Raw genomic sequence first — 16,942 nt, 5'->3', positions numbered from 1 at the left:
CTCTACAGACTCATCTGGATTATCAAACATTTCAGCAAAGTCTGATGGACTTTTCTTCAGAGTCTGGTCAGCAGGCAGCGTGTTGTCATTGTATGATGTCACAAACTTAAAGTCACTGGTTCTTGAACCTGTGGTCAGGTACGCATCATAATTGTAAGCACTGTGTAAAGTTCCTGTGCCATCAACATCTGCGTAATTAGGAGGGAGATAACCGCTGGGGATGGCCACTGCTCCGTCAAACAACAGTCTGGGCTTTCTCCTGCGACAAAACCTCAAACCCAGGATGATGATGATGAAAGTCAGAAAAAACGTGGACACAGACACCAACGCGATGATCAGATAAGAGGTCAGTTTGGAATTGCTCTCATTATAAGACAGATCCTTCAGTTCTGGCACCTCAGCCAAGTTATCAGAAATAAGTAAATACATGGAACAGGTGGCAGACAGAGGGGGCTGTCCGTTATCTTTCACTGCCACTACAAGGTTCTGTTTCGTGCTGTCAGATTCAGAAATGTCCCGGTGTGTCCTGATCTCTCCACTGTGGACACCAATGGTAAAAAGTCCCGGATCAGTGGATTTGACTATTTGATAGGACAGCCAGGCGTTCTGTCCGGAGTCCGCGTCCACCGCGATCACTTTGGACACCAGAGAGCCTCCGTGTGCAGCTTTGGGGACCAGCTCGGTCATGAAGGAGTTGCCCTCCGGGGAGGGATACAGGATCTGAGGAGAGTTGTCATTCACATCTGAGATGAACACACTCACGGTCACGTTGCTGCTGAGTGGAGGAGAACCATTGTCTCTGGCCATCACGTGGACTTTAAAACTCCTAAACTGTTCATAATCAAACGACCTCACAGCGTGGATCACACCCGTGTCTCCGTTCACAGACAGATAGGAGGACACCGGGGCACCGTTCACCTCACCAGCTAACAGAGAATAAACCACTGTACCGTTCTGTCTCCAGTCGGGGTCTCGAGCACTAACGGAACATAAAGTGGAGCCAGGTTTGTTATTCTCACTCACATATGCACTGTACGACTGTTCCTCGAACACAGGTGGGTTGTCGTTGATGTCAGCTACAGATAACTGAACACTTTTAGAAGAGGACAGAGGTGGAGAGCCCTCGTCAGTGGCAGTGATTGTAATGTTGTAATCAGACACTAGTTCGCGGTCCAGTTGTCCTGTGGTCACCAGAGAATAATAGTTTTTAATAGACGGAACCAACTTAAAGGGGACACCCTGCTGGATGGAGCAGCGGACCTGTCCGTTATTCTCAGAGTCTTTGTCCTGCACGTTAATGATTCCCACCTCTGTACCAGGTGACGCGTTCTCGGGTATGGAGTTAGATAGTGATTTTAAACTAATCCCAGGTGGGTTGTCATTTACATCTGACAGCTCAATTATTACTTTTGAGTCTGAGGTAAGACCATATCCGTCTTTAGCATCTACACGCATTTCATAAACGGACTCTTCTTCAAAATCCAAAGGTCCGATTACCTTTATTTCTCCTGTGATGTGATTTAAATCAAATGCTCTTCTGCCAGTCTCTGATATACGACTTAGCTCATAAGTCACCTTACCATTTAGACCTTCATCTGCATCAGTTGCAGCCACTTTAACCACTACAGTATATAAAGGAGAATTTTCAGGAAGACTGGCTTTATACACAGGTTGACTAAAAACCGGAGCGTTATCGTTAGCGTCTAAGACAATTACATGCACGGTAGTCGTGCCACTTCTTTTAGGACTGCCCCCATCCAATGCAGTAAGCAGTAATCGGAATTCCCGCTGTTCCTCGCGATCCAATTCCTTTTGCAACACTAGTTCAGCAAATCTGCCTCCATCTAATTTAGTCTGTATTTTCAGCACTAGATAACTGTTAGTCTGCAACACATATCTTTGAACAGCGTTTTGTCCAATATCGAGATCGTGTGCTTCCAAAATACGGAAACGGGATCCCTTTACAGCCAATTCATTGATTTCTATTTTTATTTCGTCTTTCGCAAAAACAGGTTGATTGTCATTGATATCTTGTATTTGTAATGAAATTCGATGTAACACAAGTGGCGCCTCTAAGACCAATTCAGATTTGAGGATGCAAGATGCCTTTTCGCCACAAAGAGCCTCTCTATCAATCCTCTCAGCTACAATTAAATCGCCAGTGCTTGGATTTATGTCACAATACCGTTTACGGCTCAGATCGCTGTCAATGCGGGCCTTTCGAACAGATAATTCCCCCACGTTCAGTCCGAGGTCCCTTGCTACATTGCCTATGACAGATCCGGTCTTCATTTCCTCGGGAAAAGAATAGCTCACATCTCCATAGCCGAAGAGAAAGGATTGAAGAAAGAAAGCAAAGCTGTATAGCAGGCCCGCCACCGAATTTCTACTGTGTGCCATCTTTGGACAAAAAATACAAAGAAAAACACTCGAAAACGTTTAACAGTCCAAACTGTATCAGTGCGACAACAAGTGCGCTCTTTTCACATCAGTTATAATCGAAAATATTTCCAGAGAATGGTGGACAAAAGCACACCCAAAGGGACAGTTTGACAATGACAAGACTGCATTAACACTAACAAACCAAGAGCTATGGGTGGAGGTATGTTTCCACTGCTGGTAAACAGCGACTCTCTGAGTTCATATGCGTTGTCTGCAAGTGAAATATTTAACTTGCAGACAACGCATTGATTTCCTTTATGACCACAGCACACACAGCACACTTCTTAAAAAAAGGGGGGGTGGGGGTTTACAGCTAAACGTATTGTCAATTTATATTTTAATACCGATCTGGGTAGGCAACATTTTTCGACTGGTAAAAACATTCATTACTAAAGAAAATTAGTAATCCCAGTAACGTCCACGTTCAATTACCATTTCACTGGTGCGCATTCTCCCTAAAAAAAAAAAGGAAAATGCATAAGTAGAGTAAATACAAACATAAGCACTAATCTTCGGGTAAAGTAAGAAGTATAAAACATGAAAAATCAACTTAAGAAGCTTTAAATATCATCCACAAACTCAGTTATGCAATAAGAAAAATCACAAGCCAGGGCAAATATTCATCAGAGAAATAAAATGAATGACAATATTGAGCTTAATCAAGTGTTTTCCTAATTCGTGAGGGTCTATTTGGGCAAATGTAACCTCATTGGAAAGGAAATAAACCATGATTACTATTGAGAATTACCGTCTGAATAATACCGTAGATTTTAAAAACAACAAGCATTCTTGTACTGTAAGTGAATCTCTAAAGGACAGGGTGATGACACTTTTTCAACCTGGTGGAAGGTTATGAAGTCCATGGAAAGTGAGTGTTTGTTACTTTGTTGTTTTTTAATTTGTTAAGTTAAGAACCTAAGAATACCAAACAAACAGCAATTTGAACTTTAACATGTCAATCTGAATTATGATAGTTCATATATCAGCAATAACTTCTGCATAGAATTTTGTGCTTTTGATATCTATTACTAACTTCTATTAATAGTATAATGCCAGAGAAAGACTCCATCACTTTGGAGTCTCTTTCTGGCATTATATGGTTAATACATCCTTTCAAATGGGAAAAGTTCATTTCTAATTCTGGACTTGGAAAAAGTAAAACCTGACAAATAAAGTCAATTCTTTTTCCATTTCTATAGCCAAATGTTTTTTTTCTTAATTATCATTCCCCTAAATCTTTCTATTATGTAATGAATTGCAGCTTCTAATACACGTGCTGAAGTTCATAGTTCAGAAGAGAAAATTAAAATGCATGATAGTGACATAAAAATAGATTTAAGGACACTTTTTCTACTAAGGCAGTATCTGACTACAATATGACTGCCTTCATTAATATTGAATGAAATAAAATATATGGAATTAAAAACCCAAAAAAGATTCCGAATATCTATACAAGAAAGTTTGATTGGTTAAGGTGCAAATTTATCCCCCCCAACAGATTTATAAATTTAACGCCAGTAAATAAGTCATACCTCTAGAGACGCATCTGATTCTTCAAATGCATCAGCAAAATCTGATGGACTTCAAAGACAATACTATAAATGTAAAAACTTAAAGACACAACAAAACACTGCAATTTTGATAACCCAGTTATTTCAGCATCCTACCTCTATTGAAGTTTCGAGATCTTCAAATGGATCAGCAAAGTCTGATGGACTTTTCTTCAGAGTCTGGTCAGCAGGCAGCGTGTTGTCATTGTATGATGTCACAAACTTAAAGTCACTGGTTCTTGAACCTGTGGTCAGGTACGCGTCATAATTGTAAGTGCTGCGTAAAGTTCCTGTGCCATCAACATCTGCGTAATTAGGAGGGAGATAACCGCTGGGGATGGCAACTGCTCCATCAAACAACAGTCTGGGCTTTCTCCTGCGACAAAACCTCAAACCCAGGAGGATGATGATGAAAGTCAGAAAAAACGTAGACACAGATACCAGCGCGATGATCAGATAAGAGGTCAGTTTGGAATTCTTCTCATCATAAGACAGATCCTTCAGTTCTGGCACCTCAGCCAAGTTATCAGAAATTAGTAAATACATGGAACAGGTGGCAGACAGAGGGGGCTGTCCGTTATCTTTCACTGCCACTACAAGGTTCTGTTTCATGCTGTCAGATTCAGAAATGTCCCGCTGTGTCCTGATCTCTCCGCTGTGGACACCAATGGTAAAAAGTCCCGGATCGGTGGATTTGAATATATGATAGGACAGCCAGGCGTTCTGTCCGGAGTCCGCGTCCACCGCGATCACTTTGGACACCAGAGAGCCTCCATGTGCAGCTTTGGGGACCAGCTCGGTCATGAAGGAGTTGCCCTCCAGGGAGGGATACAGGATCTGAGGAGAGTTGTCATTCACATCTGAGATGAACACACTCACGGTCACGTTGCTGCTGAGTGGAGGAGAACCATTGTCTCTGGCCATCACGTGGACTTTAAAACTCCTGAACTGTTCATAATCAAACGACCTCACAGCATGGATCACACCCGTGTCTCCGTTCACAGACAGATAGGAGGACACCGGGGCACCGTTCACCTCACCAGCTAACAGAGAATAAACCACTGTACCGTTCTGTCTCCAGTCGGGGTCTCGAGCACTAACGGAACATAAAGTGGAGCCAGGTTTGTTATTCTCACTCACATATGCGCTGTACGACTGCTCATCAAACACAGGTGGGTTGTCGTTGATGTCAGCTACAGATAACTGAACACTTTTAGAAGAGGACAGCGGTGGAGAGCCCTCGTCAGTGGCAGTGATTGTAATGTTGTAATCAGACACTAGTTCACGGTCCAGTTTCCCTGTGGTCACCAGAGAATAATAGTTTTTAATAGAAGGAACCAACTTAAAGGGGACACCCTGCTGGATGGAGCAGCGGACCTGTCCATTATATTCAGAGTCTCTGTCCTGCACGTTAATGATGCCCACCTCTGTACCAGGTGGCACATTCTCAGGTATGGGATTTGACAGTGTCTTCAGGTATATAAATGGTGTATTATCATTTACATCAGTCACATCTATTAAAACTCTAGCATAAGATGTTAGTCCTAAACCATCTTTGGCTTTTACCCTCATTTCAAAAAAACTTCTTTCTTCATAGTCAATTACACCAGTTACTTTAATTTCTCCCGTTTTGGAATCAATGGAAAATACATTTATGTCGTTGTCAGACACATGGCCAAACTGATATGCTACATCTCCATTCACTCCTTCGTCTGCATCTGTGGCACTGACTTTAATCACTGGTGTATCTAAAGGACAGTTTTCAGGCAGACTGGCTTTATAAACGGCCTGGCTGAACTCTGGGGCGTTATCATTAGCATCCAGCACAGTGACGTGTATGGCTACGGTACCGGATCTCTGAGGAGATCCACCGTCCAAAGCTGTGAGGAGTAAATTAATCTCCTTTTGTTTCTCTCGATCAAGTTTATTCTGTAGAACAAGTTCAACTCTATTGCTATCAACAGCCAGAATAAAGTTGTCGTTCTTATGTAGGCTGTATCTTTGCACAGCATTTTGACCAATATCTGCGTCATGGGCCTCTTCAATTGAGAAGCGGTTACCCTTCTCTGCTGACTCCCTTATTTCCATTCTTATCAAATTTTCGTTAAATTGCGGTGCATTGTCGTTCACATCTTGAATATGCAGACTTACATGGTGAAGCTCCAAAGGATTTTCTAACACCAGATCTACTTTTAGAACACAAGAAGGTTTCTTCCCGCAAAGGCTTTCCCTGTCAATTCTCTCCGATGTGATCAAATCTCCGGTTCTCATATTAATTTCACAGTACCTTTTCCGAGATCCTTCAAAATCAACACGGGCTTGTCGTGAAGCTAAGGTTCCAAAATTAACACTGAGGTCCTTCGCGACGTTTCCAATGACATAGTCTCGTTTCATTTCTTCTGGAATAGAGTAACTCAGGTCCCCATAAACCAGGCGCAGCGTTACAACAAACAAAGCAGACCGGAGAATCAGTCTTAACCCTGAAAATCCTTTGTCTCCCATCCTGATACAAAAACGTGACCGCAGTGCTTCTGATGCACTTTCCAGAGCAAAAAACAACAACGTGATTCGTAAACGATTCAACAATCCAAAGTGTAATATCACGATGAAACACGGAGAAACATGTCTGCAAACGTAACTGGTTCTCGGGGAATTACAGTCGACATCTGTGTAGTAGCAGTGGGTGGAGTGGTGTGTGTGTCAGTGTGCTATCAGCCAACAGCGACACCACGAGTTGCCTTTTATCCTCACACTAGGTGATTAAATATGTTTGTCGATGTCTGAAAACACAAGTCATGTTCACTTATCGTTAAATAAACGTTGAATTGGTGTTTCAAAACACAAGCTAATTGAAAACACCAAAACTACGAGAAATCGGTAACTAAAAGAAAAAAAAATAGTGTTTCACGATTTACTGATGACAAGGAACATCATAGCACTTGTGCATGAAGAACAGTAACAAGTACCTCCCCAGCAACCATTTTATAATCAGGTTGTAACTACAAACAATTAACGAGTGTATATAGTGGCAAACGAGAAATGTCTACACACATGTGATAAAATGTCATTCGTTTACCTCAGGCACATAACCTATAAACAGGCTCATCATATAACACATCTTGTGTTCTTCGTTCACAGAACACAACTGAACTGAAAAGCATTTGATTTGCGGGCCGAACGTTCTAGATACAATTAAGCTAATGTTTCTTCATCGTTGTGAAAGGAAGAAGAAATGAAAAAACAAACTGTTTTATGTAGATATTGCTATTATTTTGAAGGTCACATAGATAAACCTGACAGAAAATTCTGTTAAGACGGTTTTACCTACGCTAATACCAGGTTAAAAATCACTCAATGTAAAATGGTATACCTGACTACTTCATATTCAGAGCTGAGCTCGGCAAAATAAAAAGAATTCAGTAAGTAACAACACGAATGTCTATTATAATTATTATCAATATTATTAATAATATCAATGGTCGCAGACAATTACTAGAAATGACGTCGATTTAAATTAAAGAGCACAACTATAGAAAGAGTGCGCACGCGAGAGAGGGAAAGACAGGGAGACAGAGAGAGGGAGAGAGAACAATTACAGTGAGTGGGTCTCTGGGGCCCTGAGGAATATTTCAGCACCAAAGAAAGTTAATTTGAGATTTTGCAGGACCAACCACGAAAAGATACAAAATGTGTTTCTGCTATACGCGCAGCCACGTGCTCTTCAATAGTGTGAATCAGTTATTTTGATAAAAGCAAACAATTACAATAGGTTAACCATGGCATAAGTCCGCATTGTTTTATACGGTATAGTTTGCTAAAGAGTGAGTTATTTCATTAAATCTTTTTGACACAAGGACCCAGAAAACACATAACAACAATATACAAAATCACGTAAAATAGCACCCGCAAATAACAAACTAAGATGTAAGTTACACGATAAGTAAAGAAAAACAGAAAAATAGTCGAGATCAACATGCCGTACGGTATTTCTGAATGAAAGTTTTCATCATGTGATAAGCACTTCATAGTAAACGAAAATACTACCTGTGCAAGATAAAGACATAAACAACGGTCTTACAAATAAATTTTAAAAAGAAAAGAAAAGAAAAAGAAACGCAACAAAAAGTGTAGGAACCAGAAGAAAGATTTGTGAGTGTCTTACTTCAATAGATTGACCCAGAGTGTCAAATGGATCAGCAAAGTCTGATGGACTTTTCTTCAGAGTCTGGTCAGCAGGCAGCGTGTTGTCATTGTATGATGTCACAAACTTAAAGTCACTGGTTCTTGAACCTGTGGTCAGGTACGCATCATAATTGTAAGTGCTGCGTAAAGTTCCTGTGCCATCAACATCTGCGTAATTAGGAGGGAGATAACCGCTGGGGATGGCAACTGCTCCGTCAAATAACAGTCTGGGCTTTCTCCTGCGACAAAACCTCAAACCCAGGATGATGATGATGAAAGTCAGAAAAAACGTGGACACAGACACCAGCGCGATGATCAGATAAGAGGTCAGTTTGGAATTGGTCTCATTATAAGACAGATCCTTCAGTTCTGGCACCTCAGCCAAGTTATCAGAAATAAGTAAATACATGGAACAGGTGGCAGACAGAGAGGGCTGTCCGTTATCTTTCACTGCCACTACAAGGTTCTGTTTCATGCTGTCAGATTCAGAAATGTCCCGCAGTGTCCTGATCTCTCCGCTGTGGACACCAATAGTAAAAAGTCCCGGATCAGTGGATTTGACTATTTGATAGGACAGCCAGGCGTTCTGTCCGGAGTCCGCGTCCACCGCGATCACTTTGGACACCAGAGAGCCTCCGTGTGCAGCTTTGGGGACCAGCTCGGTCATGAAGGAGTTGCCCTCTGGGGAGGGGTACAGGATCTGAGGAGAGTTGTCATTCACGTCTGAGATGAACACACTCACGGTCACGTTGCTGCTGAGGGGAGGAGAACCGTTGTCTCTGGCCATCACGTGAACTTTGAAATTCCTGAACTGTTCATAATCAAAAGACCTCACAGCGTGGATCACACCCGTGTCTCCGTTCACAGACAGATAGGAGGACACCGGGGCACCGTTCACCTCACCAGCTAACAGAGAATAAACCACTGTACCGTTCTGTCTCCAGTCGGGGTCTCGAGCACTAACGGAACATAAAGTGGAGCCCGGTTTGTTATTCTCACTCACATATGCGCTGTACGACTGTTCCTCAAACACAGGTGCGTTGTCGTTGATGTCAGCTACAGATAACTGAACACATTTAGAAGAGGACAGCGGTGGAGAGCCCTCGTCAGTGGCAGTGATTGTAATGTTATAATCAGACACTAGTTCGCGGTCCAGTTGTCCTGTCGTGACCAGAGAATAATAGTTTTTAATAGAAGGAACCAGCTTAAAGGGGACACCCTGCTGGATGGAGCAGCGGACCTGCCCGTTATTCTCAGAGTCTCTGTCCTGCACGTTAATGATGCCCACCTCTGTACCAGGTGGCACATTCTCATGAATGGGATTTGACAGTGACTTCAGGTATATATCTGGCGAGTTGTCATTATTATCAGTCACATCTATTAAAACTTTGGCATAAGATGTTAGTCCTAAACCATCTTTAGCCTGCACTTTCATTTCAAAAGAATTTTTTTCTTCATAGTCAATCAAACCACAAACTTTAATTTCTCCAGTTTTAGGATTAATAGAGAAAACTTTATCATCGTTGTCAGATATATGACCGAAGTCATACGTTACAGCTCCATTCACTCCTTCGTCTCCGTCTGTGGCACTGACTTTAATCACTGGTGTATCTAAAGGACAGTTTTCAGGCAGACTGGCTTTATAAACGGCCTGGCTGAACACTGGGGCGTTATCATTAGCATCCAGCACAGTGACGTGTATGACTACGGTACCTGATCTCTGAGGAGATCCACCGTCCAAAGCTGTGAGGAGTAAATTAATCTCCTTTTGCTTTTCTCGATCGAGTTTATTTTCCAGTACAAGATCGACGTTTTTGTTGTCAACTGATAAAATGAAATGGTTGTTCTTCTGTAAGATGTACCTTTGCACAGCATTTTGACCAATATCTGCGTCATGGGCCTGCTCTATTGGAAATCGACTTCCCCTATCTGCTAACTCGCTTATTTCCATTTCAATTAAATGATCTTTGAATTGTGGAGAGTTGTCATTTATGTCTTGAATATGAAGACTTACACGATGAAGCTCCAACGGATTTTCCAAAACTAGATCTGCTTTTAACACACAGGAAGGTTTCTTGACACAAAGGCTCTCTCTGTCAATTCTGTCCATCGTAGTAAAATCCCCAGTACTAATGTTAATGTCGCAATACATTTTACGAAATCCTTCAAAATCAACACGGGCCTGTCGTGAAGAAAAACTTCCACGGTCAATACCGAGATCCTTAGCTATATTTCCAATAACGAAGTCGCGTTTCATCTCTTCGGCAAAAGAATAACTCAGATCCCCGCTTACGAGGCGCATCGTTACAATAAACATAGCAAGGCAATAGATCGGGCCTGAAAATCCTTTGTCTCTCATCCTGAAATGAAACGTCTTCCGCTTGTTAATCTGGCTATTCAGAGCGAAACAACATATGTATCCCAAATCAGTCAGAAATCCAATAGTCCACACCAGTTTATACAGAACAATGTCCCAGGATTTAGCGTTTCTGATAAATGGGGGGAAAAAACTGAATTCATGATGGGTGGAGTGCTGCATGTTCTTTTTCTTCCAGCCAACAGTGACACCATGTGTCTTTTTAACTTCACATCCGCGTTTGAATAAAACTTCTTCAAGTCAAAAAAGAAAGAAAGAAAGAAATCACATGAAGGTAGTGTTTACTCCCGTCAATACACTAAATTGGAATAGCGAATTATGTTCTCGGTATATTATAATGAAAAAGCAATTATAGCTACAGAATACAAATGACAAGGCTCAGAACCATGGACAGCGGCAGAGGAAATACTGAGACGGTTTTTATACAGAAAAGAAGACAAATGCCGCAACACTCGCACACACACAGTTAGAAAAAAGCAATTGAAATGGCAATTTCAATAATTTATTTCCGATTTATAACAACTACGTTCATTAAAATATAGATAAGTAACAAATCAGAAGAAAACAGTCTTTTTGCGGAAAGTCAGTCCTTATACTAGAGTAGACATTATTAGAATGATGCATCGATGTACATGTGTCATCTTACTGCTGATGGACGTGACTATAATTAAACACATTACATGCATTTTTGTACACTGACTCACAGCTTTATAACATATGCTCAACAACGTTCGGGAGGTCACGAGATAAACCTGAGGTCGTGTAACTTAAAACGGAAACGCACGCACGCGGTCGGACATACACATCTATATGTGAACTTGATGTTATGTTTGACTTTTTAAATGCTGAAGTGATGACACCACTTTGAGCACAAACAACATGAAGCGTTGAAAGGGAAATCTCTTAATGGCTAAACTCCAGCTATTCATAACCATGAAGACAAGACAGTCCCTTGATGAAATCTGCAATAATACACTGTGTTGTACAAGCTTCATATGGTATTTCTTTATCTGAGACAAAAAGCAAACAAAGTACTACTTGTCCAAGTATGGAACGCCAGGACAGACATAATAAATGAATTATACCATTAAATAATTAATTAAATGTGGCAATAATTAATTACAATTGGAAATAATTAATTAAATAAATATTTTTGACACATTTAATTAATTAAATAATTATTGCCACATTTAATTAATTATTTAATGGTATAATTAATTTATTATGTGAGTCCTGGCGTTCCATATCCAAGCAGCAAAGGAAATATCAAAGTAAAGTACAAGTCAGTCAACACTGCACTTCTTTGAATTTGAAACTGAACTTCTTTCTTAATGTCATCCATGAGTTGTGGACTACAACAGTCTCACCGGGAACACACGACACCTATTCATTTTTACAGAGTCAGTGCTGCAAATGTTAGTAGCTAACCAGTATTAATGAGCTCGCTGGCATTTGACAACCACCTAACAAATCCGTATGTTTGTTGGTTTTAAGTTTCATGTTAGTGTAGTGGGTTAGATTTTGTAGAAGATGTTTTGTTCCTACATGGTGTCTGTGAACGCAGCGTGAACATTTAATGGTACCCTAGCGATCTAATCAGAGGTTAGTTATGAGGAGCAGCTGTGGCCTATTCACTGATTTAGCGTTTGGTACTCATTTCTCCCATATATGGTGACGATCACAGCCTGATCTTAACGTTGCAGATCAAATTCAGTCGAGTGGTTAGTAGGATCCTCGTATGAAGTCTGCAGTTTAGTTAATAATAGCGTGGACCAAGGATAACTGTTCTTTTCTCTTATTATAGGTACCCTGCTGCCATCTTGTTGAGTCTTGTTATTTCTCGTTGTTGTTTTCAGTGTCCTCTAGTGCCTTGTTTTGTTTTAACTTTGCTTTGTTTTATCGTGTTTAATCTTGTCCTGTGCCGTTTGTGCCACACCGCACTTTGTTGGGGCCAAGCGTGGGTGCGCCTGATGCTGCATTTCTGTGGTATTTTAAAGGTTTTATATGTAGATGCATACACTCCTCTTCTGTTTATTTTTCACTGAGTAGTTCCCTATTTCTTGCTTGCTTTATCGGTTTATTTCACTATAGGTTTATTTCACTTTAGGTTTAGAGACGGACGCTTGCTGGGGGGCTAGGCACATTTGGTCAGGTTGCCTCTTATGCATGCGAGTGTAAACGCCGGGATACGATTATAAAGCGCCTTTAGTTGCAGTGACAACTGCAATGCGAGGTGACGAGTGAGTAACTGGTGGCAGTCCTTGGGCACTACTCCCTGTAGGTTGCCTCCCAAAGTGACCTGTATTTAACTATATGTAGCCGGGTGGAAGTTCGATATTATGGGACATGCCACTGGATGGCACTGTTTTTCTTTTGGGGTACCTCTGAGAGCGGAAGGGATCATGGGGATCTACGGAGACATGCACGAGTGCTAGCTTGCATTGGTGTTATGTGGGTGTGCAATGCCTTTTTTCGCTGCGTGATCTGTTTTGAACGCAAAGTGTGCAACAGTTAAGGCACCAGGAGTAGCTGCCACCAACTTCGCCGTTCGTCTCAGAGGGATCCATATTCCGTTTGCATGATCTGATTAATGCATGGGGCAAGGAGGACAGTCCAGCTAAATATAAAAACTTGCTGGAAAGTGTGTGGACGCCATCTTGTCAAGAGTCATTTGAACAGCTGAAAGAGAAGCTCACGAGTGCCCCTCTACTTGCTTATGCTGATTTCTCACTGCCATTTGTTGTTGAGACGGATGCCAGCAGTTTAGGACTGGGAGCAGTTCTTTATCAGGTGCAGGGTGGCAGGAAACGCGTTATAGCATACGCCAGCCGAAGGTTGAGAAATGCAGAGAGAAATGACAGAAACTATAGCAGCATGAAATTAGAGCTCCTCGCCCTTAAATGGGCTGTGTCTGAGAAGTTTAGGGGGTATCTCTTAGGCTCCAAATTCACAGTTGTGACAGATAACAACCCCCTCTGCCACCTGAACTCAGCAAAGCTGGGAGCCATTGAACAGCGCTGGGTTGCCCAGTTAGCGCCATTTGACTTTGAGGTGCAGTATCGTCCTGGTCGGTGTAACACAGCAGCCGATACCCTCTCTAGACAGCCATTAGCAGGGGAGCCCCAGCCTGCAGGAGATGAGGAGGAGTTTGATGGATGCATATCCATCTGTAACCTTGTCAGCAGAGGGACAACGCTAGGCCTGGACTTAGTAAGTGCAGGTGTAAAATGTTGTCAGGTGAGGCAGGCCCGGGTCACAGCAGTTGAGCAAGACACCCATTTTACTGATTCCCAAGGGAATACACCCACTCTGCCAGGGTATTCTAAGGAAGAGTTGCGACAGTTTCAGTGCTCTGACCCTACTATCAAGTCCTTTAGGCAGTTTTGGGACAAAAAGAAGAAACCCACACACCAGCAGAGGAAAGGTTTGGCTAAGTCTGTGATTTCTCTGCTCCGGCAGTGGTCACGTATCATGGAGTTGGAGGGATTGTTGTATCGGGTCATTGAGGATGGACATTTGGGGAGGTGTCAGCAGCTCCTTTTGCCAGCTTGTTTAAAGGAAGCTGTACTGGGGAGTGTGCATGATCAGATGGGGCATCAGGGGGTGGAGCGGACCCAGAATCTGTTAAGACAGAGATGTTTTTGGGTTGGTATGTATGAAGAAGTGGACCAGTGGATTAAGAAATGCTACAGATGTGTGCTTACTAAGTTGCCACAGCCCAAGATTCATGCCCCTGTCAAGCCTTTTTTGGCCACTAGACCTCTTGAAGTGGTTGCGGTAGATTTTAGCATGTTGGAACCAGCCTCAGATGGACGGGAAAATGTGTTGGTGGTTACAGATGTTTTCACCAAGTTCACACAAGCTTTCCCCACACGCGACCAGAAAGCTGATACAACTGCTAAGATTTTGCTTAGAGAGTGGTTCATGAGGTATGGCGTACCAGAGAGGTTACATTCTGATCAGGGCAGAAATTTTGAAAGTGATGTGATTCAGGAACTGTGCAAGTTATATGGGGTTAAAAAAAGCCGTACTACACCACATCATCCCCAAGGTAATGCACAATGTGAACGTTTCAATAGGACACTTCATGACCTATTGCGTACCCTCCCACCTGACAAGAAACGCCGTTGGCCTGAGTATTTGCCAGAATTGGTCTATGCGTACAATGTGACTCCCCATGCCACCACAGGGCACTCGCCGTATTACCTCATGTTTGGAGTGCACCCCCACCTTCCTGTAGATGCTTTACTGGGGCAGGAGCAGGTGCTTGATAAGAGACATGACTGGCTGGTTGTGCATCAGCAGCGCTTAAATGAAGCACATAACAGAGCAAGGCAGTACACGGAGCAGAAAGCAGCGGAAAGGCTTGAGCTGGACAAAACCCGAGTCTATTGCCCCCCTGTTGAAGTAGGTCAGTTAGTTTATCTGCGACACTGGCCCCAAGGCAGGAACAAAATTCAAGACGCCTGGAGCCCTGTGGTTTATAGGGTTGTCGAAGTCCAGGGCAGCACACATGCAGTGGAGCCGGTGGAGGGTGGGCCAGTAAAACGGGTTCACAGAGCTAACCTTAGACCTTGTATTGGCCCAATTCCTGCACCCAGGAAAAAGAAAAATAATGAATCCCCTGTGGTAGTGAGTCCTATGACAGAAGAGAAAACAGGGTGTTCAGATCCAGATCCTGAGTATGTGTTGTTCGGAGAAACCTCATACCCAAGTGCAGAGCAGGGGTCTGATGAAGCAGTTCAAAGCAGTGACATTTCTGAGTCTGTAAACACTGATGATGCTCGTGTTACTGTACCATCTGACTCTGAGCAGGTGTCCACACCAGAGACAGTTGCTACTGAAACTAACAGGGATATTGGGGTCATTCCACCAACACCAGTGCCCCGTCGGAGTAAAAGAGCTAATGCTGGAGTGCATTCAAACCCTTACCATGTCCCTGTATCAGCATGTCATGCCATCACCTTGAGCCCTGATGTACTGTCTCAGTTGTTGACTAATTTGGGTACTGCTCTCTTTAAGGAAGCAGTGCATGAGTTGAGATATACCAATTGAGTCACCGGGGACGTTGACTCTTAAGCAGGGGAGTATGTAGCCGGGTGGAAGTTCGATATTATGGGACATGCCACTGGATGGCACTGTTTTTCTTTTGGGGTACCTCTGAGAGCGGAAGGGATCATGGGGATCTACGGAGACATGCACGAGTGCTAGCTTGCATTGGTGTTATGTGGGTGTGCAATGCCTTTTTTTCGCTGCGGGATCTGTTTTGAACGCAAAGTGTGCAACAGTTAAGGCACCAGGAGTAGCTGCCACCAACTTCGCCGTTCGTCTCAGAGGGATCCATATTCCGTTTGCTGCTGGATTAATGCACTGTATGTATTTGAGTTCACACTTGTATTATACTATCTCTGTGGGTAAGAGGGAAATGTACCGTGTTAACTGTTTAATCTTGGCTCTGTATCTATGCAGGAGAAGCCACTACAGTTATTTTTGCACTGCTAAGTTTTGTTTTATTTATGTTTGGGTTTATATCAGACACGAAATGACGCTAGATGTCCTTGAGTTCCAGATGCTGATAAAGTTGGGGAAATAACCTGCAGTAGCAGTGGGTTACCAGAGCACAAAGCTGTTACTGGATAGGAGCTGTCTGTAACAATTTTATTTCTTTATTTTTACAACTTTGTTATTTTCTTCTGAGCACTTACTTTATCATTCAGATTAAAAGAACCCCAAAGATAATCTGTGTTCTGGGCTGGTTAATTTAGCCAGGCTACATATATTAATTGGCTTTTTGTTGAGCTGCTATTTTACTTGGAGCAACACAGTGAGTCTTGTAGTTTTAAGCCATGTCTGGTAGTGATGTTTTAGTTAAAGGTACAGTGGTATTGGAAGTCCTGCCACTAAATTTGCTGTTATCTTTGTATCTCCACATTATTCAGATAATGCATTAAACAAACCTATTGACAGTGACTTGCCACGCCTCTTCTTTGTCAATAACAAGCCCGTGTGTCTTTGTAACTGATAAAAACCTTTGCACTGGTTAATGTGAAATTTCCTGGGGTGCAACTCCAACACCAGGTGGCGTTATCAGTTTAGTTACATTGTCAGTTTCCTTCTCTGGCGCCACAATGGGATAGAAATAAACATGTAGCGCTCACCATCCAACAGACTGTCAACACACCTTTGAGAACAACATTATAACATGCGGTAACACTAATGTATACCGAGGTACACTGTGGATGTACATGAGATGACAAAGAATTGAGCACAAGAAATGAGATTATCAATACTGACAGCAGGAAGTGATGAATATCTGACAGCTATTGTTTCGGTAGTTTAAAAAGTGATTTAGTCATTTTAATGCTACATTGATGATGATAATAATACCCAT

At 42.4% G+C, this 16,942-nt stretch overlaps 2 protein-coding genes across 9 annotated transcripts in view; both read right to left on the bottom strand.

Annotated features, from left to right (window-relative positions):
• The window catches only part of LOC120724174 (protocadherin gamma-A11-like), a 125,339-nt gene that overhangs the window by 95,158 nt on the left and 13,239 nt on the right, over nucleotides 1–16,942 (bottom strand). The window lies entirely within an intron of this gene.
• Nucleotides 1–16,942, bottom strand: part of LOC120724149 (protocadherin gamma-C5-like) — a 301,683-nt gene that overhangs the window by 274,495 nt on the left and 10,246 nt on the right. The window contains exon 1 of one of the 8 annotated variants that reach the window (XM_040016144.1): nucleotides 8,155–11,623. The exons of 4 other annotated variants lie outside the window; for them this stretch is intronic. In XM_040016144.1, coding sequence (XP_039872078.1) covers nucleotides 8,155–10,713 — 2,559 coding nt within the window. In that variant the 5' untranslated portion in view covers nucleotides 10,714–11,623. Of the gene's footprint in view, nucleotides 2,720–4,109; nucleotides 8,111–8,154; nucleotides 11,624–16,942 lie in introns of those variants that run through there. 3 more of the 8 variants (XM_040016170.1, XM_040016188.1, XM_040016163.1) reach the window with 3 other exon arrangements.

Source organism: Simochromis diagramma, unplaced genomic scaffold (genome assembly GCF_900408965.1).
Source record: "Simochromis diagramma unplaced genomic scaffold, fSimDia1.1 OVJJ01000685.1, whole genome shotgun sequence".
Taxonomy (NCBI): domain Eukaryota; kingdom Metazoa; phylum Chordata; class Actinopteri; order Cichliformes; family Cichlidae; genus Simochromis; species Simochromis diagramma.
Note: the sequence above shows the minus strand (reverse complement) of the source record. Positions and strands in the feature narration are given on the sequence as shown.